The sequence below is a fragment of the Marmota monax genome, unplaced genomic scaffold (genome assembly GCF_021218885.2).
Source record: "Marmota monax isolate L192 unplaced genomic scaffold, Marmota_monax_Labrador192_F-V1.1 WCK01_AAM20220418_F8-fsc01260, whole genome shotgun sequence".
Lineage (NCBI taxonomy): Eukaryota > Metazoa > Chordata > Mammalia > Rodentia > Sciuridae > Marmota > Marmota monax.
In genome coordinates this window covers 31,265-53,707 of record NW_026694886.1, presented here as the reverse complement: position 1 = coordinate 53,707, position 22,443 = coordinate 31,265, and the positions used below count along the sequence as shown (strand labels likewise).

General features: G+C 35.9%; 1 protein-coding gene across 2 annotated transcripts in view; it reads left to right on the top strand.

Moving 5' to 3' along the window:
* LOC124080739 (serine/threonine-protein kinase ULK2-like) overlaps window positions 1-21,884 on the top strand; it is a 38,073-nt gene extending 16,189 nt beyond the window's left edge. The window contains exons 7-13 of one of the 2 annotated variants that reach the window (XM_046426736.2): window positions 10,130-10,279; window positions 11,688-11,896; window positions 14,632-14,810; window positions 15,227-15,345; window positions 15,668-15,825; window positions 18,301-18,436; window positions 19,640-21,884. In XM_046426736.2, coding sequence (XP_046282692.2) covers window positions 10,130-10,279; window positions 11,688-11,896; window positions 14,632-14,810; window positions 15,227-15,345; window positions 15,668-15,825; window positions 18,301-18,436; window positions 19,640-19,698 — 1,010 coding nt within the window. In that variant the 3' untranslated portion in view covers window positions 19,699-21,884. The remainder of the gene's footprint in view (window positions 1-10,129; window positions 10,280-11,687; window positions 11,897-14,631; window positions 14,811-15,226; window positions 15,346-15,667; window positions 15,826-18,300; window positions 18,437-19,639) is intronic. The other variant, XM_058573415.1, reaches the window with a different exon arrangement.
* Window positions 21,885-22,443: the final 559 nt, after the last annotated feature.

The window sequence follows — 22,443 nt, the reverse complement described above, 5'->3', positions numbered from 1 at the left end:
AGAGTTGGGTCTCCTTAATCTGATAATCTCCAACTATTGTTTAGATTATTTAATTTGTTTACATGTTAGTATCATCGACACAGTTGTTTTTGCCTATACATTTTACTTTTTGGTTTCTTTTCTCAGTTTTTGGTACTGGGGCTTGAGCACAGGGGTGCTTAACCACTGAGTCACATCCTCAGCTCCTTTTAATTTTTTATCTTATGACCAGGTCTTGCTAAATTGTTTAGGGCTTCACTAAGTTGCTGATCTTTGTGATCTTCCTACCTCAGCCTCCCAAGTTGCTGGGATTATAGGTGTACATCACCACGCCTGGCTTGTTTTCTTTTTCTTTTTTTTTTTTTCCTTTTGCATTAAGTGAATATTTCCTAGTTTCATATTTTGGTCCCCTTAATGATGCTTGTCACTTCTATCTTCCTTTCTTCCTTCCTTTTAGGATTGAATCCAGGGATGCTTTACTACTAAGCTCCATCCCCAGCCCTTTATTTAAAATGACAGAGTGGCCAGGCATGGTGATGCATGCCTGTAATCCCAGCAGCCCGGGAGGCTGAGGCGGGCAGATCTCAAGTTGAAAGCCAACCTCAGCAAGTGAGGCACCAAGCAACTCATTGAGACCCTATCTCTAAATAAAATCCGAAATAGGTCTGGGGATGTGGCTCAGTGGTCGAATGCTCCTGAGTTCAATCCCTGTACCCCCCCCCCCCGCCAAAAAAAAATTGTAGATGGACATAGTATCTTTATTTATTTTTTGTGGTGATGAGGATTGAACCCAGTGCCTCCTCACACATGCTTTGTAATGCTCTCCACTGAGTCCCATCCCCAAACCTTTTTATTTTTTATTTTGAGTCAAGATCTTGCTAAATTGCTGAGGCTGGACTTGAATTTGCTGTCCTCCTGCCTCAGCTTCCTGAGACACTGGGATTACAGGCATGTGCCACTGTGCCTGATTTAGTTCTTTTCTTCCTAGTTGCTTTTGGGCTTATAATAATCATGGTAAGTTATCACAGTTGACTTAAGATTTATACTAATTGGATTCCAGTGAAACAGAAACATTACTCCTAAATAATTCTTCCCTCTTTAAGTACTATATTTTTGCTTTCTTTTTTTAGTGCTATTGTTATTATTATATAGAAACTCAGTGATACATTATTATATTATTACTTTGTATGTTATGTCTTTTAAAGAAGCTGCGGTAGGAAAAGAAAACATGTTTTTCTTTATAGTTATCTTACCTTCTTATTTACCATTTCTTGTTCTCTCCATTTGCTTTTATGGATTTGAGTTGTCATCTGGTGTCACTTTTTTACTGCAAGAAAGCTCTGCTCCCATCTGCCTCCTATATTCCATTTCTATTTAGGTCCAACAATGCAATTAGATAGATAGATAGATAAATAGATAGATATGTTGTTTTATACAGTTGCTTTTTAAATCATACAGTTGCTTTTTAAATAGTAAGAGAATAAAGGAGAAAATGATGCAGTTATAATGTTTTATAATTATATATTTACCTTTATCTGTGTTCTTTTGTTTCTCTTCACTCAGATAAAATTACTTTCTGGGGTCATTTAGGCTTGAAGAACTTTCCTTGGTTTTTCTTGTTAGAATAACAGGTCTGCTAGCAATAAATTCTCTCAGCTTTTGTTTAGACATTTTGGGATATCTTTTTGGTTTCACTTTTGAAAGAGTTTTGATTCATAAAAGATTCCCAGTCAGTCATGGTAATGCATATCTGTAATTCCAGCAACTCAGGAGGATCTCAAGTTTGAGGCTAGATTCTGTAATTTAGTAAGAGCCCTGTGTTTAATCCCCACTACTGGAGGAAAAGAAGATTCAGGGTTGATAGCTTTTTGTTTCAGTAGTTTAAATATGCCATCCCACTGCCTCTGGCTTCCACAGTTTCTGCTCATAAGTTATCTGTTACTCTTATTTGATTTCTTTTTTGACAAATTATTTTTTTCTTTCTATTCTCAAGGTTTGTGTCTTTCACTGGTTACTGTGATGATTTTGGGTATTTGCCTTTATTCTCCTTGGAAATTCTTGAACTTTTTTGATATGTAGATTAGTGTTTTTATCAAATTTTTAAAGTATTTAGCCATTCTTTATTTGGATATTTTTTTCTATTCCTGTTTCTTCTTAAATTCTCATTATTTTTATATTGGTATACTCAGTTGTGTCTCATGTTTCTCCAAGGTTCTGTTCACTGTACAGTTGGCCCTTGATCAACATAGTTTTGAACTATCTGGGTCCATTTATACACATATACACAAATTTTTTTTTTTAGATTTACAACAGTTTGATAAAAACTTAAAAGACAAATCATGTAGCCTAAAAATATTGAAAAAATTAAATCAGGTGTAGCATGAATGCATAAAATACATGTATATAAAAGTCTATTTTATCATTTATCACCATAAAATATACACAATCTATTTTGAAAAGTTAAAACTGATCAAAGATACTGAAAAAATGTACAAGGCTGCCTTTACTATTGAGAGAAATATAAACAAACATAAAAATGCAGTATTAAATCATAAAAAGCATAAAGTTAACTATAGCATATACGGTACTACTTTAATAATTTCATAGCTACTTGATACTATTGCAGTGAGTTTAACTATTATGAATATCTGCTTAAATTACTGTGTTGCTGTAATCATCTTCACCTGAGCAGTTTGTCTCTCCAGTGAATTGCATATTGCAGTGCCAAGAACATACAGTGAAGAAAGGATAGCCTGTTCAATAAATGGTATTTGGAAAACTAGATATACAAGCTAGGAGCAGTGGCACTCACCTGTGATCCCCGAGATTTGGAAGGCAGAAGTAGGAAGATTGTAAGTTCAAGGACTGCTTCAACTACTTAGTGAGACCCTATTCAAAATAACAAATAAAAAAGATTAAGGATATGGTTCAGTGATAAAGCACCTCTAGATTCAAAAATCTAGTACCAACAGAAGAAAAAAAAATAAAAAAAATATATGTGCAGAAGAATGAAACTAGACTCTTACCTCTCACCATATACAACATATCAACTCATGTCAGTTGTGTTGGATCACAAGATTGAGGCCAATCTAGGCAATTTAGAGAGACTGTCTCAAAATAATTAAAAGGCTAGGAGTGTGTAGCTCAGTGCTAAAGCATTTGCCTTGCATGCATAAGGCCCTGTGTGGCATCCCTAGTAGCACACACAGCACACAAGATCAACTCAAAATGGATCAAGGACCTAAACAAGTAAGAACTAAAACTAGCATAAGAAAATAGACAATTTAAAACATTGTTATAGGCAATTTTTTTTGGGGGGGGGATAAGAACCTAAAAATAGCGATGGGGTTGTGGCTCAGTGGTAGAGCACTCGCCTAGCATGTGTGAGACCCTGGGTTCCATCCTTAGCACCACATAAAAATTAATAAAATAAAGGTATTGTGTCTAACTACAAGAAAAAAATACATTTTTTTTTTTAAAAAAAAAGAACCCCCAAAACACAGGCATCAAGAGCAATGAGATTACTATCAAATTAAGAAACCCTTCACAGCAAAGGAAACAACAGTAATACCTAGTTCTCTACAGAATGGGAGAAAATATTTGCAAACTATTCATCTGGCAAGGAGTTACTACTCAGAATAATATGAACTCAAACAATTCAATAGCAAAAGACCCTAAATAATCCAATTTTTTAAATAGGGCAAATTTTTGAATAAAAAATTCTCAAAAGAGAGGTAAACTGCTCAAAATCACTAATCATAAAGGAAAGGCAAACCAAAACTACAGTGAGGTAACATCTCGCCCAGATAGAATAACTGTTATCAATAAGACAAGTAGTAACAAATGCTGCTGGACTCAGTGGCCCATGTCTCTGATCCAGTGACTGCAGTGACCGAGGCAGGAGGATTGCAAGTTTGAGGACAGCCTGGGTAACTTAGCAAGATCTTGTCTCAGCATGAAAACAATTATTAAAAAAAGGATTTGAGCCAGGCACAGTGGTGCATACCTGTAATCCCAGCAGTTTAGGAGGCTGAGGTGGGAGGATCATGAATTCAAAGCCAGCCTCAGCAACTTAGCGGGGCCCTAAATAACTCAGTGAGACCCAGTCTCTAAATTAAAAAAATATATATGTGTGTGTGTGTGTGTATGTGTATGTCTATATGTGTGTGTGTGTGTGTGTGTGGCTGGGGATGTTGCTCAGTGGTTGAGTGCCTTGGGTTTAATCCCTGGTACCAAAAAAAAATTATTAATGAAGAATTAAAAAAAAAGAAAAGGACTTGGGATATAATTTTTAGTGGTGAAGTTCCCCTGGTCCAATCCTTAGTAACCTCACCCTCCACAAAAATAAATAAATATATAAAAAATAACAAATGCTGTCAAAGATGTAGAGAAAGGAGAATTCTCATACACTATTGGTGGGAATGTAAATTAGTACATCCATTGTGGAAAACAGGATGGAGTTTCCTTAAAACTGGAAAACTACCATATGACATAGCAATCTCACTACTGGCTAAATATCCAAAGGAAATGAAATAAGTATGCCAAAGAGACATATGCACTTGCATGTTTATTACAGCACTTCTCCCAGTACTAAAGATGCAGAATCAGCATAGGTTTCCATTGATTGTTGAATGAATAAAGAAACTATTTCAGTGTTATTCAACAGTAAAAGGGATGAAATCCCTACTTTTTTGGCAACCCAAGTAAACATTATGTTAAGTAAAATAAGCTAGGGACAGAAATACCGTATGTTCTCAAAGCTGATCACATAGAAATAGAGAATAGCATAGATATCACTAGAGAATAGAGAGAGTAGTGGGAAGGAAGATAGAGGGCAGATAATGGATACCAAAATACAGTTTGGTGCAGGGAGAGTAGTTCTCATGTTCTTTGGCATAGTAGGGTAATTGTAGTCTACAACAATTAATTATACATTTCAGAATAACCAGAGAAGAATTTGAAGGTTCTCAACACACAGAAAAGATAATATTTGAGGAGATAGAAATGCTAATTAATTAGCCTAATTTGATCATAACACATTGTATACATGTATAGAATTATAATACTGTACCCCATTCAATAAGTTCAAATATTATGTCAAGTAAAAAATAAAAATTAAATGTAAAAAGTAATCTCTTGGGCTGGGGATGTGGCTTGCCTGGCATGCGCGGGGCACTGGGTTTGATCCTCAGCACCACATAAAAATAAAATAAAGATGTTGTGTCCACCGAAAACTAAAAAATATATATTAAAAAATTCTCTCTCTCTCAGAAAAAAAAAGCAACAAAGTAATCTCTTGTCATTCCTACATATTATTCATCATATATAATACATGTAATGTACAAAATATTTGTTAGTTGACTGTTAATATTATTAGTAAAACTTGCAGTCAATAGCAGGTTATTACTAGTTAAGTTTGGGAGGAGTCAGGAGTTACACTCAGATTTTCAGCTGTGTGAGAGTTGGTGCTCTGCTGCCCCACAAACTCCATATTGTTCAGAGGTCAACTATACTATGTTCTCTTTCTCTGTTTTTCAGATTACCTAGTTCTCATTGATCTGCCTTTAAATTCAGAGATTCTTTATTCTGCCAGTTGAAATCTGCTTCTGAGCCCTTTAGTGAATTTCATTTTATGTTATTATATAGTAGTCTCCCCTTATCTGCAGCTGGGGGTACATTCTAAGACCTTTAGTGGATTCCTGAAGCTTCAGGTAGTACCAAACCCCATGTGTCCCATTTTCCTATGTATACATACCCAAGATTAATTTATAAAGTAGGCACAGTAAGAGATTAACCATAACAGTAATAAAACAGAACAACTATAACAAATAAAAGTTATGTGAAAATGTGAAACATGGTTATCTCTTTCGCTATCTTAGTGTTTTTTTTTGGTTTTTTTTTGGCAGGGGCTGGGGGTTTGGTGTATATTCATTCTTCTTGAAAGAAGAACTTCATGGCTTCTCTTTGGCTAGCATGACTACTCTTTCACTTTTGGGTCACTTTTAAATAAAATAAGAGTTGAACACAAGTACTGTGATACTGCACCAGTGAATTTGATAACCGTTAATTGACTAATGGGTGGGTAGTATATCACTCTGGATATGCTGGATAAAAGGATGTTTCACATCTTAGACTGGACATCATGAGATCTCATCACACTTCCCAGAATGGAGAGCAGTTTGAAACTTATGAACTGTTTATTCTCCATTTTTGGACAATTGACTGATAATAAATTACAGAAAGCAAAACTGTGGATAAGGGAAGATGGCTGTATTTTTAAATTCCAGACTTTCTACTTCAAAAATAATTTCTATTTTTTCTGAATGATGAGACATTATCATCATACATACGTTTACTTTCTATTTTATTTTTATTTTTTTGTGGTACTAGGGATTGAACCCAGGAGCACTCTATCACTGAGCTACACACCCAGCCCTTAAAATTTATTTTTTTGTTTGAGACAGGGTCTCACAAAGCTGCCAAAGCTCTTAGCCTCCTGAGTAGCTAGGAATATAGGCATGTGCCTCCATGTCTGGCTGCTTTACTTTTTAAACCTTGATTTCCTTTCAATATTTGAACATGTTTAAAATAGTTACTGTGAAGTCTTTGATTAGTTTGACATTTTAGACTTCAGGTAGTTTCTTTTTTTTCTGTGTAGGATTATACTTTATTAATAACTTTAGAAAAATACCTTTATTTATTTTTATGTGGGCTGGGGATCGAACCCAGGGCCTTGCACAAGCTAGGTGAGCACCCTACCACTGAGCCACAGCCCAGCCCCTAATAACTTGTTTGTATCATAATTTTTGTTGAAAACTGAACATTTTATGTAATATTTTGTAGTAATTCTAAATGTGGCTCTCTTCCACCCCAGCTTAGGTTTTTCCTTTCTTATTTGTTTAGTCATGGTGGACTATTTCAGTGAAGTCTTGCATTATGCAGCCTGATGTCAATCCTTAAAGGGTACAACCTTGGCTAAGTAGACAGTAATTTCAGGTTTTGTTTTGCAGTGTTAGGATTTGAATCCAGGAACTTAAACACATGTTAGACACAGTAGGTGGTCTACCACTTAGCTACCTGGCCTTTCTTCACAGTTCTAGCAGGATTCTTTTTGTTCTGTGATCTCTCACCTCTCATGGTATCACACTCAACTGTTTGCCTCCACTAATTACCAGTTGATTGCTTAATTGTTTTTAACAGTGCCCTGGGAGATAAATTGTTTCACAGGTCTAGTTAAATTCTAGCCAATTTGTAGGAATAGTCTTTGAGGATAGTATTTGAACCTTGTATGTACCGCAGGAGGGTTCTTGGCTATCTTTCCCTGGTCTGATAAACTTCCAGCTGGTCTGTTATTTAGTTGTTGCTCTCATGGAGTTACCAGCTTCCTTTTACTTGCTCATCACCCAAATCTTCATCCTTTTTGATAGCACCCTTAGGTGAATCTCTTATTTCAAACAAAGTCAGGTGCCCTGGAGAGAGCTTCAGAATTCTCTGTTCCCTGCCTCCCCAGCATTGGGGAATACCTCTCTACCACTGCTCTGGAGCTAGGAATAACAGTTGCTCATTTGTCTTGGAGGGACACCCCAGCTTTGTAAGCCTGGTGCTAGACAGAGATGGAAGCCTCTGGTCTTCTTGATTTGCCTCTGCTAGATAAATAAGCAGAAGTGCGTGTTTAAGGGCCCTAGTCCACTGGCCTGGGCCAGAACTTGCACCCTGTGAGTAGAGGCCAGACACAATTATTGCTGAGATGTGCTTGTGCTTCGCTTCTTTTCTTTTGCAGCTTATTGGGGATTGAATCCAGGGGCACATTTGCTACCTACCTATTTTTTGAGACAAGATTTTACAAAGTTGCTGAGGGTCTCGTTAAATTGCTGAGATTGGTCTTGAATTTGTTATCCTCCTGCTTCAGCCTCCCAAGTTACTGGGGTTACAGGCATGTGTCATTGTGCTTGGATGTGTAGACATGAATTTTCTTGAATAAATGTCTCTTCCTATATGTCTTCAAGGACAATTTCTAGACACTTTAAGTTGTTATTTTGGGCAGTGCTATGGATTTGATCAGGGTCTCTCTCATGCTGGCTAAGGACTCTACCACTGAACTATACCCCTAGCCTTAAGTGGTTGTTCTTAAAAACATTTCATCAGTATAGTTGTTTCACTGAGGAACTGGTTGTGGAGCTCTTCACACTGAGAATATGGAATCATTTTTTTTTTCTTAGTGTTTTTTTGCCAAAAGTCACCAAGTCACCAGGAGTTAGAATAGTTTTGGAAAACAGCTTGTCTGAGTGTGACCATATTATGTCTTATTCTCTTTTACATATAAATTTGAATTTTACAGAGCTTACTAGTTCCATGTGAGTGTGCATTATAGTTTTAAGTCCAGGTTAATAGATGTGAAACTAAGTTTTTCTTAAAGAATATTTAGGCATAAAATGCATCTTTGATAATTTGTATTCTCTTTTTTTTTTTTTTTGGCACATGAACTTTGTTATATCATTTGAAATTACAAACTTCTGTTTTCTAACCATGAAGTTTCTGTTTTGTAAAACAAAAACTATTGAAAATAGGAAAACTTTGAGACCTTCAGAAAAAAATTGTGCCACTGGGTCTTAAAATCTACCCATGAACATCCCTTAAATAAATTCTTGGAACATTAAATAAAGAGAAGGTACATCTTTTGTAACAGTAGGTGGTCTTTAATTTCTGCTTATTGTTTCCTTGCTCCCTATGACATTTTTATGAGCTTCCTCCCACTTTTTTCATATATTTTTATTTGTTCTTTTTAGTTATATATATAACAGTAGAATGTATTTTGACATACATATATGGAGTATAATTTTCCATTCTTGTGATTGTACATGATGTGGAATTACACTGGTTGTGTATTCATATATGAACAAGAAAGTTATGTCTGATTCATTCTACTGTCTTTCCCATTCCCATCCCCCTCCTTTCCCCCAACTCCTCCCTGTCCAATCTGGTAAACTCCTCTTCCCCCCCACCCCTATTGTGAGTCAGCATCTGCATATCAGAACATTTGGCTTTTGCGTTTTGGGGATGAGCTTATTGCACTTGGCATGATAGTTTCTAGTTGTATCCATTTACTGACAAATGCCATAATTCCATTCTTCTTTATGGCTGAGTAATATTCCATTGTTTTTATGTACTGCATTTTCTTTATCCATTCATCTGTTGAAAGGCTTAGGTAGGTTCCATAATTTAACTATTGTGAATTGAGCTTTATGAGCTCTTTCTACCTCTGTTGATATGTGCTCTTATTTTGTTGTGTACTGTAGATAAGATGGGCACTGAGGAAATCTTGTTCTGTATTTTGTTCAGTGCTTTTTATGATTAAATTAATCCTGCCTCCATTCTGTGTTCCCAGAAATGTAATGGTTGAATGTAAAAATCAATAATTTTATTGATTCTGCCTGTTTGATAGATGAAGGGGTTTTCACCAACTCTTCATGTAGCCCAAACTTTGTCCCTCAGTCCCTTTGACATCTGTCCTACTTGTTTTCAAATCCTGACAGATGTTAGGTTTTTGTTCTATACTTGTCTCAACTTTTTGTGTTTTTCTGAAGCTGTATTACAATAGATATTTCTGATCACCATTTCACTTTGACTTCACGTTTGTATTCCCAGTTCTCAGTTTCTGCTTTTTTCAAATTATCTTCAACAGGTGTGACTTGGCAGTTCATGTATTTTAGAAGTATTCAGAAGTAACTATGAAGGACTGGAGATGATCCAGGCAAGGTGGCATACAATTGTAATACCAGTGACTATGGAGGCTGAGGCTGGAGGATTGTAAAGTTCAAGGCCAGCCTCAGCAATTTAGTGAGACCCTGTCTCAAAATAAACAATAAAAAGGGCTGGGGATGTAGCTCAGTGGTGAAGTGTTTTTCTAGTGTGTTCAAGGTCCTAGGTTTAATCTCCAGCACTACAACAAAAGTAACTAAATATTAGACTTTGGTATGAAGAAGATTATAATATTTTAATGGAAGTGTGGCATCATATTTTCTGATTTTGAGTAATAAATGCTTTTGCTAAGGAAAACTAATATAAAAGTTAAAGTCTCCCTGTAATTCCACTTGCAGATAGTAAATACACTGTCAAGGTAACCTGACATTTTGTAAACTCTTTATTGTAGCTCCTGCAGGAGCCTGTGGTGTTGTACTGGCACCACCCGCAGGAACCGCTACAAATTCTAGGGCTGTCCTCTTCACTGTGGGGTCTCCTCCACACAGCGCCACAGGCCCCACTTGTACCCATATGGTCCTACGAACAAGAACCACCTCAGGTGAGAAATGTTTGTCCTATTCAATCTGTGGCAAGTATTTGGAGTGTGGTATTCTGAGGGTAATGTAGTGTTACAACTTAAACAAGTCACTGAATTTCTTTGGTCTTCAGTTTCTTTGCCAGTGAACAAGGGTTATAAGTACTAAATGAGGCAGCATTTTGGATGGGGGGACTTCGTAAAGTAAAAGTGCTACATTATATATATATAAATCTAGAAATATCCATTATGCTTGTATGTTCATATGTAATATATATAATATAAAATATAAATAATTGATCCATGAAGAAGCAGCTGTCTAACCAAAGTGATTCTCAACTTATATTTTGAAATCTTATTTTAGTATATTGTTTATTTAGTTTTCTAGAAGCTTAAGTTTTATTTTTGAACTTTGGGTTCCACTGTTTCTTTTCTATTTGAAAAACCTTAATATTATATTTTCAAAATAATGTTGCTACACTCATCCATAGCAACCATGTTCATAGGAAGTGACACATTATGTTTAGATAGGCTAATATATTTTTATTATTATCCATATTCTATAAGTAGTTTATTAATAGAGAAATTAAGAAAGTATTTAGATTGGACTCAAAGTATATAATACCATCATATATATTGTGCTTTGTGTTATTTAAGTTCTCTTATTCTAAATAAGTTGCTAATCAGGATATTAGTATCAACAAAAAAAGATAGGTAGAATTAAAATCTTAGTTTTATAAATATTTATAATTTTATACGATAAGTAAGAAAATGCCATTTTAAAACAGTAACATTTTATATCTGTTAATTGTAGTGACATTTTTAAAAACTTAATACCCAGTCTTGTCAAGCTTTAGTGGGATATATGTGCTTACAGCTGCTATAGAAAATAATGTGGCAATTCTTAGGAAAAGCTGTAAAAATGTTTATAATATTCATCTGTGGTAATTCCTTTCTTGTTTATAATACCACTATTGAGTATTTATCACATAGAAGTCATTTGAAAGAAGGAAAAACTTGGTTAATTTCATTGCAGTGATATTTGTAACATGAAAAAAAAAATCAAATAGTATAAATGACTCCAGATAAACTTCACATATATAAAGATTATAAATTACTATATATCTATTGAATCTTATAATTATGAAACTGATGGAGCAACCAGGAAAAATGTTTATGGTACAAATTTTTTAGAGTAGAATATAAGAAAACTAGCTCTGATATCTATAAAATATACACATAGACAAGGATTGTAAGTGAACATGGAAAACTAAAAACTATTCATATGGTAAAGTTGGGTGGGGATAAGGGACTTTTGTTTGAACTTTATTACTCAGTAGGTTTTGTTCAGTAAATAAGAGGAGCAGTGGGTGTAAAAGCCCCTCTGTGACCTAACTCAGGACGCTGTGCTGTGTTTTATGTTTCCTTGCAGTGGGGTCCAGCAGCTCAGGAGGCTCTCTGTGCTCTGCAAGTGGCCGTGTGTGTGTGGGCTCCCCACCTGGCCCGGGCTTGGGCTCTTCCCCACCGGGAGCAGAGGTAGCTCCCAGCCTGAGATATGTGCCTTATGGTGCTTCACCCCCCAGCCTAGAGGGGCTTATCACTTTTGAAGCCCCCGAACTGCCAGAGGAGACACTGATGGAGGTAGAGAAAAGACTACAGTGGTGTGATAATATAATGTTGATATGATGTGAGTGTTCTAGTGGTGACAAAAGGATAAAATAAATTGAGCAGTTCTGAAATTATGCTCCTCCCCCCTGCCCCCATACTGGGAACATGAACCCAGGGGCATTCTATTGTTGAGCTACATCCCCAGCTCTTTTTTAAATTTTTTATTTTGAGACAGGGTCTTGTTAAGTTTCGGAGGCTGCCCTTGAACTTCCTGCCTTAGCCTCCCAAGCTGCTGAGTTTACAGACATCCAGAGGCACTCAATCACTGAGCCATGTCCCTAGCCTTTTTTTATATTTTATTTAGAGACAGGGCCTCACTAAGTTGCTGAGGCTGCTTTGAACTCATAATCCTCCTGCCTCAGCCTCCCAAGCTGTTGGGATTACAGGAGTGCACCACCATGTCTGGCTTCTTTCTTTTCTATTTGAAAAACATTAATATTATATTTTCAAAATAATGTTGCTACACTCATCCATAGCAACCATGTTCATAGGAAGTGACACATTATGTGTTCTCAATTTTTTATCCAAAGTTTATTTACTATTTATAATATTTTAAAGCATAATCTGTGTCCTAAAAAGTAAGCTTTTATTCTCAAAGTTTTCTTTGATAAAAATAAATAGGCATAATTGATTTATTATTTTAAATTTTAAAAATAAAACATCATTTATTTATTTGGCACTGGGGATTGAACCCAGGGGCACTTAACCCCTGAGCCACATTCCCAGCCCTTCTTTGTATTTTTTTTAAGTTTAGAGACAGGGTCTCACTGAGTTGCTTAGGACATTGATAAGTTGTAGAGGCTGGCTTTGAACTCTCCATCCTCCTGCCACAGCCTCCTGAGTCTGGGATTACAGGCGCCCAGCTAATTTAAAATTTTTAACAATAATAGTAAACCAGTAATGACATATTTTGTTCATTAATAAAGTAATATACCTACCAAATGGACTGGATGCTCATATTTATAGATTAGTACCTTTTCTCTGTGGGTCCACTTCTCCAGAAAAGAAACATATTGTATATAACTTGAAATATGTGAGCATAAATCCAGAACCAGAGTATGTTTTATGATTTCAGAGCTGTGTATGCTTAGTTCCTCAATCCTGACTCAAGGAAAACACTCTGTAGGATGATGTGTCTGTCCTCAGTCCCTGAATGCCTGAGGTCTTAATTTAGCCTGAGGTTTAAATTAAAATGATCAACTTTCTGGGCCAACTAAAGAGCAAATTTTTTCTCCATTTAGGATCTCTAATATTTCTATTTTGTATGAATAAGAATTAACTTTTCACATAAAAATTACAAAATATTGCATGCAAATTTTTAGTAGAGATTTTGTGGTAGTAATTTTGAGGATGTATCTAGTCCAATCTAAAGTTGGAAAAAATAAACCTGAGTATTTTTTTTAGTCTACATCTAATTAGACATAAATTACATTCCAGTACATGTTTGAACATGTTGGAGCATATAGTTGACAATATGTTGTCACAGAGCAGAGAGACTCAAAAATTGAATGGTTTATTCTCCTGTATCTAAGAAAACTATTATCTTCTTTTAGTCATAAAAGGAGAATAAGTTATTCAATTAACTTTTAGGCCATGCTTTAGATTTCAAAATACATTTACAACTAAACAAAAATCTCAAAGCAAAAATTGAGTACGTATTTTAAAATTACAGCATCCCTCAGATTGCTGTTCTGTCTTCCTATGCTCCTCTCTTTAACTAACTGAAAAGAACACAGAAAATTAGAGCTTTGGTATTAGGAATCTACTATTGACTGAAAAATCAATAGAAACTAAAATAACAATAACAACTCACTGAACTATGAAGAATTGTGATTTAAGAGCTAGGCATACTAGCACATACCTGTAATGCCAACTACTTAGGAGGATTCCTTGAGCCCAGGAGATAAGAGACGACCTGGGCAACATAGCAGGGATCCCATCTCAAAAAATTTTAAAAAGTGATTTTAGTGTGCAGAGTATCCTTGCATTTAATTTTTTTTTTTGGTACCAGAAATTGAACTCAGGGCCTTACATAGACTAGGCAGGTATTTTCCTACTGAGCACTGATGAGATTGTATCCTCAGCCCATTTTTAAAAATTCTGTTTTGAGACAGGGTTTCATAAGTTGCCCAAGCTGGCCTCGAACTTCTGAACCTTTTGTCTCACCCTCCCAAGTAGCTGTCCTTGCAGTCTTGATATCTGTTTTGTCTTGAATATACTGATTTTATCTTTTTTTTTTTTTTAATTCTTTTGTTTTAATTCTGGTAAAAGCACAGTGTCTTGCTCTTTTTGGAGCTAACTTATGTGAGTGCTCTAAAACATACATAAACACTTGCACAAACCCACATTGGTTTCATTTTTGTTTTCTTACCAGCTTTTTGAAATTTAAAAATGTCAATTTCCTTTGATCATTCTGACATTCATAAGTATGGAAAAACACTATGTATAGAAAAAATACAGTCAAACTTTCTTTTTTTTCCTGTACTGGGGATTGAACTCAGGGCCTAAGCAAGCACTCTACCAGTGAATTGCATAACTTTATCTCCAGTCCTTTTGTTTGTTTGTTTCTGAGTTATCCAAGCTGGCCTCAAACTTGTCTTCTTGCTTCAGCCTCTCAAGTAGATGGAATTGCAGGTGTGTGCCCCCATACCCAGCTATATACAGAAATTCTTTATCTAGAGTGTTCTAAGACAGTGTCTTTGCTGCAGCGAGAACACACAGATACCTTACGCCATCTGAATGTGATGCTGATGTTCACGGAGTGTGTGCTGGACCTAACAGCTGTGAGGGGGGGGAACCCTGAGCTGTGCACATCTGCTGTGTCCTTGTACCAGATTCAAGAGAGTGTGGTTGTGGACCAGATCAGCCAGTTGAGCAAAGACTGGGGGTACGTGCCACCGCCTGTCATTTCATTGCTATATTCATGCTTTCTGTAACTTTGTGCCTGAGCTGCTGGCATTGTCAGCTACTGAAGGTCAAATATTATTAAAATCTTCAAAGGAATCTCTAAGTTACTTTATTGTGTAAGATGTCACTGTATGAGCTAAGAGAATTTTATAATTTAAGCCTTGCCTTTATTGGGAGATGGTGTGGATTTTTATCTGAGCATTTCTATTATAGTCAAAGTTCACACATCTGTCTTCATGTCAAATCTTCTCCCTTCAGGGGTTATATTTGCGTTAAAAAACCTAGGAGGAGGATATGCTTATAGAAAGGATATTTGAATGGTGGCCTGATATTGGAGCCCCAAGTCTGGTGGGTTGGTTCTCAAGGTAACTCTCTATTCCTGTCTTCCTGGTACAGGCGGGTAGAACAGCTGGTGTTATACATGAAAGCAGCACAGCTGCTTGCAGCTTCCCTGCATCTTGCCAAAGCTCAGATCAAGTCTGGGAAGCTGAGCCCATCCTCGGCCGTGAAACAAGGTATGGCAGCTGTGGCTTTAGGAGTTCTGGAGTTCGTCCCTTCCTGTCCAATGGAGAGAGAGGCACTGTGCTATTCAGTATCCTAATAGGGAAAACTATGCTGATGTTTTGTTTTTCACCATGTGTTTGATACAGAAAGGTTGTAAGGACTTTATTTTGTCATTTCATACTGAAATAGAGATCATAGAACCGGATTTCCAATCCTTCCTTTCAGTGATCATATAATTTTACTTTCCTTAAATCAGCACAAAAGGTGTGTGTCACTGTGTCATCATTTCTAAAGGAAAATTAAAATTAGTTCTCATCTCAACTTTTTTTCCAGTTGTCAAAAATCTGAATGAGCGATATAAATTCTGCATCACCATGTGCAAAAAAATCACAGAAAAGCTGACTCGCTTCTTCTCTGACAAACAGAGATTTATTGATGAAATCAACAGTGTAACTGCAGAGAAACTCATCTATAATTGTGCTGTGGAAATGGTAACCTTTTTTAAGGTTTAATATTGTATAGCACGGCAGTACTTTAAGAGTATCTTTTGAATCCAGAGTATTATAATTATTATTGTGATAACATCCTACAAAAGGAGGAATTGAAGTTCTCTAACATTTTTTTTTTTTAGTGGAGGGAGGGTATTGGGGATTGAGGGTATCAGGCACTCAACTACTAAACTACATCCTCAGCCCTATTTTGTATTTTATTTAGAGACAGGGTCTTACTGAGTTGCTTAGTGCCTCTCCATTGCTGAGGCTGGCTTTGAACTTGTGATCTTCCTGCTTCAGCCTCTCAAGGTGCTGAGATTACAAGCATTGCCACCATGCCCAGCCTTACCAACATTGAAGTAACATTTAATATAATATATTTAATGAACTTCCTTAAGTCTGGCTACCACTTTTGATAAAATTCTTTTTTCTCTTTTTATTTTTGTGGTATGGTGATTAAACCCAGGGCCTTGTGCATGCTAGGCAAGTGCTCTATCACTGCATCACCAGCCCAGAATTTTTTTATATCTCCTGCTAAACTTTGCTAAGATTAGGCATGGTGTCATCTTTTAGTAGTTTGCATTTAAAAGCATTAACTGGACCTGTTTCTACATTTTCTATTATTTAAGAAATTTTAGCTTAGTAAAACTGTTAGAAAATATACTGCTTTGTTAACCAGTATAAAAATTCATGGGCACAGATTCCACTTAACTGACCTTATTAAAGTACAAGCATCAAGTAAAATCTACTTTTCTAATTGTCTGGTTATAATATCAAAAATAATTTGTTTTCTTTCTCTACTGGGGAAAAATTGCTCTGAAGCATAGATAAAAATAGAAGCTATTAAATAAGTGATTAAGTGGGGAAAGTTTATTTTTGACTAATCTTTTTTTTTTTTAACCATAGTAATGTAATTGATTTTACCTATTTGTGTACTTTGAATTGTACTATTACTATACTCTTAGTCTTATTTCAAAAGCGATTAAAATGAATAGTCACATGAAAATAACAAGAATATAAAATGACAGGAATAATATACATTTTATTGTTCTAAACTGTTGATAGGAATAATATGCATTGTATTACTCTACACTGAATTAAGAGTTCATAAGGCCAATGAAGAGAGTGTTTCTGATGAGGATGCGTTCTGTTATTCAGTATTCTTAACAGGGAAAAAGATCCCAGCTAATGAGGAGATCTCAAGTTCGGGGCCAGCCTGGGCAACTTAGTGAGATTCTATCTCCAAATTAAAAATAAAAAGGTCCAGAGATGTAACTCAGTGGTAAAGTGCCCCAGGGTTCAATCCCCAGCAACCCCCCTCCCCCTAAAAAAAGACTTTTTAAGAATTTTGTGCCCAGAAAAATGTCCTCTCATAAGGAATTATAATGCTTCTTTCCTTTCTGATAATAACAGCCCTGTAACTTCAGTAGGTTCTTCTTTTTGCCCTAGTTGCTTAGGAAGCTTAGAGGTATCAACAGTTAAATTTTAGTTATATTTTTCTCTTTCGTTTTCATTGCTTTGATTTTCTTTATCTATTTTATTTGGTTGACTATAAATGTCTTTAAATTATTTTTTGAAAGAGCATATTAACAATTAGAATACTAGATTACTGAGAGTTCTGGCATTTAATGATCAAAGAAAACATAAGGACGCTGTTGGGAAAACCCGTATGAATAACACTACCATTCTCTCTTTCTGCAAAGACCTCTTCCCACCTTTCCCATTACTCAGCTCATTCTTGCTCCTCTTTATGATTCAGCCTAAACATTATCTTCTGGAGGCTTCCCCTAATATCCTCTTGCAGGGTTAGGTGGACTTCCTGTGTATTCTATACCATCCTGATGCTTTCTCCTGAAATAAGACTTGTCCCTTAAAATTAGAAATGCATATTTTGGCCCGGCATGGTGGCGCACGCTTGTAATCCCAGCAACTCAGGCTGAGGCAGGAGGATCTTGAGTTCAAAGCCAGCGTCAGCAATGGAGAGGCCCTAAGCAACTCAGGAGACCCTATCTCTAAATAAAATACAAAAAAGGGCTGGGGATGTAGCTTGATGGTCAAGTGCCCCTGGGTTCAATGCCTGGTACCAAAGAAAGGAAGAAATGCATGTTTTGCAGACTTATGTCTTCCTTTAGACTGTGAGCACTCCTTTATTTATATGCTGAGTGCCTGGCATTAGTAGGTGCTCAGTAATTATCTATGAATGAATAACTACACATACCTGAAAATTCTTTTGACTAGAAAAAGAAGCCAACAAATGACTTTTAACATCATTTCATCATATTACTGTAACAATCTTTTAATGAAGTTTACTTTAAGTAGCTCATCCTGATGAATCTAAGTTCTGTATAGTTTAGTAGGCTATAGCATTTCATCAAAATGTGTTAATTTTAGGTAGATGCTATTTAAAAGCTGCATTGCTAAGATGAATTTGTATTTTCTTGGAAAATTTGAGAATTTTTTGTTGACTGGTTCCAGGTTCAGTCTGCAGCCCTGGATGAGATGTTTCAGCAGACTGAAGATATTGTTTATCGTTACCATAAGGCAGCCCTTCTCTTGGAAGGCCTAACTAAGATTCTACAAGACCCTGCAGATATTGAAAATGTACATAAATGTAAGCTGACCTACACAGTAGTCTTCCAGTATCTACAGTTTTGCTTCCCACATTTTCAGTACCCAAGGTCAACCAAGGTGTAAAAATATTAAATGGAAAACTCAGAAACAAACAATCCATAGTGTGATAAATTGCTCCTTCCCTTTGTCCAGCCTATCCATGCTATTAGATATGCCACCCACCTTTTAGTCACTTAGCAGCTCTCTTGGTTATCAGATCTCTTGTCTTAGTATTGCAGTGCTATTAGATAGTTTGATACTCTTGATGCTTTCAGGCATTCATTGGGGGTCTTGGAATATATCCGTTGGGGATAAGGAAAGACCATTATATTTATTGATGGCAATTTAGTTGTCTCTTGCAGTATATAATAAAAACAGCTTAGGGGGGCTGGGGTTGTGGCTCAGTGGTAGAGTGCTTGCCTAGCACACATGAGGCACTGGGTTCAAACCTCAGCACCACATAAAAATGAAATAAAGATATTGTGTTTACCTACAACTAAAAAATATTAAAACAAAAGAGCTTAGGGTTTATAAACATACTGCCTGGGTTGAATCTTGGATTTCCAAACTTGAGTAAACCATTTAACCTTTCTATTGTGTTATTTTCTTATACTATATGATGCGGATAGCATTGCCTACCTTGCAGAGTTTTGAGGATTGGAGATTATGCGTGTAAATTACAGATGGTTTTTAGATTTCTACTCTGCATTCCTTTTTAGCAAGTGTGTGCTCATGTATGTAGGAGAATGTTGTTTTTATTGTTGAACATAACTCTCTTAAGCATCCTGGGCTTAGTGACTGAAGAATCCTATAAAGAGCCTATGTACTGCAGATTGATACTGTATAGAATATGTAATGGAGAATGATACTGTACTGGATATGTACTAGAGATGGATAGGATTCCAGGGGATATTACTACTTATCAGATATAAGACCAGCAATCTGATTTTCGAGGAGAAGGTGATGTTAAAATCCAAATGTTCTCTATGCGATGTGCTTCTCTGAATTTTACCGCTAAGTTAAAAATCATATATCTAAACTATTACCAGATAGAAGAAAATATATTCTATTACCTTCAGGGAAAAGATTGAAAAGAGACAATGATTCCAATAGAGTTAGTGATTTTTTTCCCCTTAGTTGTTCTTTCCTTGGTTTTGAAAATATAAGTACTTTTAATTCTGATTTTTAAAAAAATTATTTCTAGATAAATCTAGTATTGAAAGAAGATTGTCAGCACTCTGCTGTAGCACTGCGACTGTGTGAGAAGCAGGCATGTCCATGGACCGGCGTGGGAGCATGAGGTGATACATTTGAGATTACAGCTTGGTTCTGTCACCCATCCCCAGGAAACTAGTTTAACTGGTGACTACCAAAGAACAAGCAGCAATTTCAAAAAGGAAAAACAATCCAAAAACTACATGTCTGTAGAAAATCTGCCTTACTGGAGAAGATACTCCCTTTTCCCTTTTTCTTTGTAGAAGCAGAAGCAGGAGTATTCCAGTTTGCTCCCTGTTTGAACTTGGTAAATAAACATACCTTAGAACTAGAATTATCATTTATTATTATGGATAATTAAACATGAAATAAGGCAAGTGGCACTTCACTCAGTTCATAGAGCAATGTATGAAATGCCATGTGTTTGCTGAGGTGTACACAAGCAAGAATATACATCTCGTCAGACAGTTTGATGTTTGGGGTGAGTTTGTCTGAACCTGAGCATGCATCTTTCAACAGCTCAGGAAGAAATAGTTTAAGAAGAATCAAAAGATGGCTCTTGGAAGAAATTTTGAAATCTTCAATTTGATCTAGTATGGACATACGTTAATTCTTCCAAAATCTTTCATATTGCACTAATTTATTAAAACAACTGTGTATTGGATTTTGCAATTTAAAACTAACTGAGGCACAATGGACTTGTTTAAAGTATTTTACTTGATTATATATATATACCCTTTCTAGAATTCACATGTAATCTCTATTGAACTTTTAAATGATCAAAACTTGTGTTCATGTGAATCTTTGCATTTTTTATTTGTTTATTTACACCTACAGATCTTCTTAGTAATATTTTGAGTTGCTGATGTTTACTTTGTTTGCATTTTTCCTTGTGCATGCAAAATGTGCATTGATGCCTGTGACTTTAGGTTTATTAAAGAATAGGTTTATTTGGACAGTATTAGAAAAACTATCATGAATCAAGAGATACTCTTGAGAATTTTCATAGGGCCAAAACAAAGTTGGTGATCAAAGGCTTGTTAGTGATGTGGAGTTTCTACATGAAGTTAGTGAAAAATTAGGTTTGTTTTCTCTTAGGAAAATGGCAGCTCTCTCCAGCCTAACGTGTATTTTTAATGTTAATCCTGACAGTTCACCAAATAGCTTGTAATGGAAAAGCAGGCAGTTAACATCCTTTTAGGAATGTTTCATATGTTGTATATTATTTGGTTTCTTTTACTTACCTGCTTGAATACTTGAAATAAACCATTCACCAGTTTTAATCCTATTATTTTAAGCCTTTTACATAAAATATTTTGAACTGACAGTGTGCAGAAGCTCTTCGGCATTACTCTAATTTTAATGTACTGATAAAAACAAACAAACATGGATTTCCTTTACTTTGACAAAGTAATGTAATTTCTACTTTATTTATCTGTATGAAATTCCAGCAGTTAATTTGAACATTTATTTATATGATGTTTGTATTTTTAGGTCTTTAATACAGTGTCTTTCTACCTCTCATTTGTAACTGCATGCGATATTCTTGAAACTAGTTAAAACTCACTGAATTGTTGTGTAATAGCCTTTTTATTATTACCTATACAAATGTATATTAAGGTAAAATAAAACTGACAGTGTTTCTAGGTTACAGTTGGGTCCATATTAAATGGCTTGTCAAGGCAGATACTTCCTTAGTCTGGGGACTTGGTCATTAAGGTCCTTTGCCACATCCCAGGATTTCCCAGGATTTAAGATTCTTGGTGACTGTCATTCAGGCTTCCGTAAACTGATGATCACTTCCCCTTCTTGCTTAGTGATACTCTATTTTTGTATAATTTTTAGAGTTTACACTTTCCTCCATGTTCTCCCCTGTATTATCTCAGTTGATCCTCTGTGTGGGTGGGTAGGGTTATTCTGCCCCCTCTCTAACTTTTTTTAAACACATGATGAAACAGGTTCAAAGAGGGTAAGTGATTAGTCTGAAGTCAGGAACTAGGAAAGTGGTCAAGCCATGCTTTGTAACTTCCAAGTTCTTTGTTCTTCCTCTTTTGTAGTCAAGGTCTTGTTATTGTTAGTGTGTATGAAACAGTGAAGTCTCAACAGCAGAGAACAAACTGTAAATTTATGAGTAATGGTTCTGATTATATTTCCATTATCAAGGCTGATTGTTTTAAGAGATTTTTGCCTTGATTATAGCAATAATAATAAACAAGTGCTTTATGTTTCCATGAGTATTTTTTAATTTCTTTTTTTGTTGGGGGAGGGTACTGGGAATTGCACTGGCAGGGGTACTCACATTGAGCTCTATCTCCTGCCCTTTTTAAATTTTGAGACAGGGTCTTGCTGAGTTGCTCAGGCTGCCCTCAAACTTATGATCCTTCTGCCTTAGCCTCCTGAGTAGCTGGGATTACAGGTGTGTACCTAGTGTATTTTTAAATTTCATATCACCTATTTCTTTTTTTTAATTTATTTTTTTAAAAAATAAATGACAGAGTGCATTACAATTCTTATTACATGTACACAGTACAATTTTTCATATCTCTGTATATAAAGTATGTTCACACCAATTCATGTCTTCATACATGACCTTTGGATAATGATGTCCATCACATTCTACCATTATTGCTAACCCCCTGCCCCCTTCCTCCCTCCCCCTCTGCCCTATCTAAAGTTTGTCTATTCCTCCCATGCTCCCCCTCCCTACCCCACCTATTTCATGAAGTAGAAAAAATGGCAACATTCAAACTGGTCACAGTGATGCACAATTCTAATCCTGGAGACTTGGGAAGT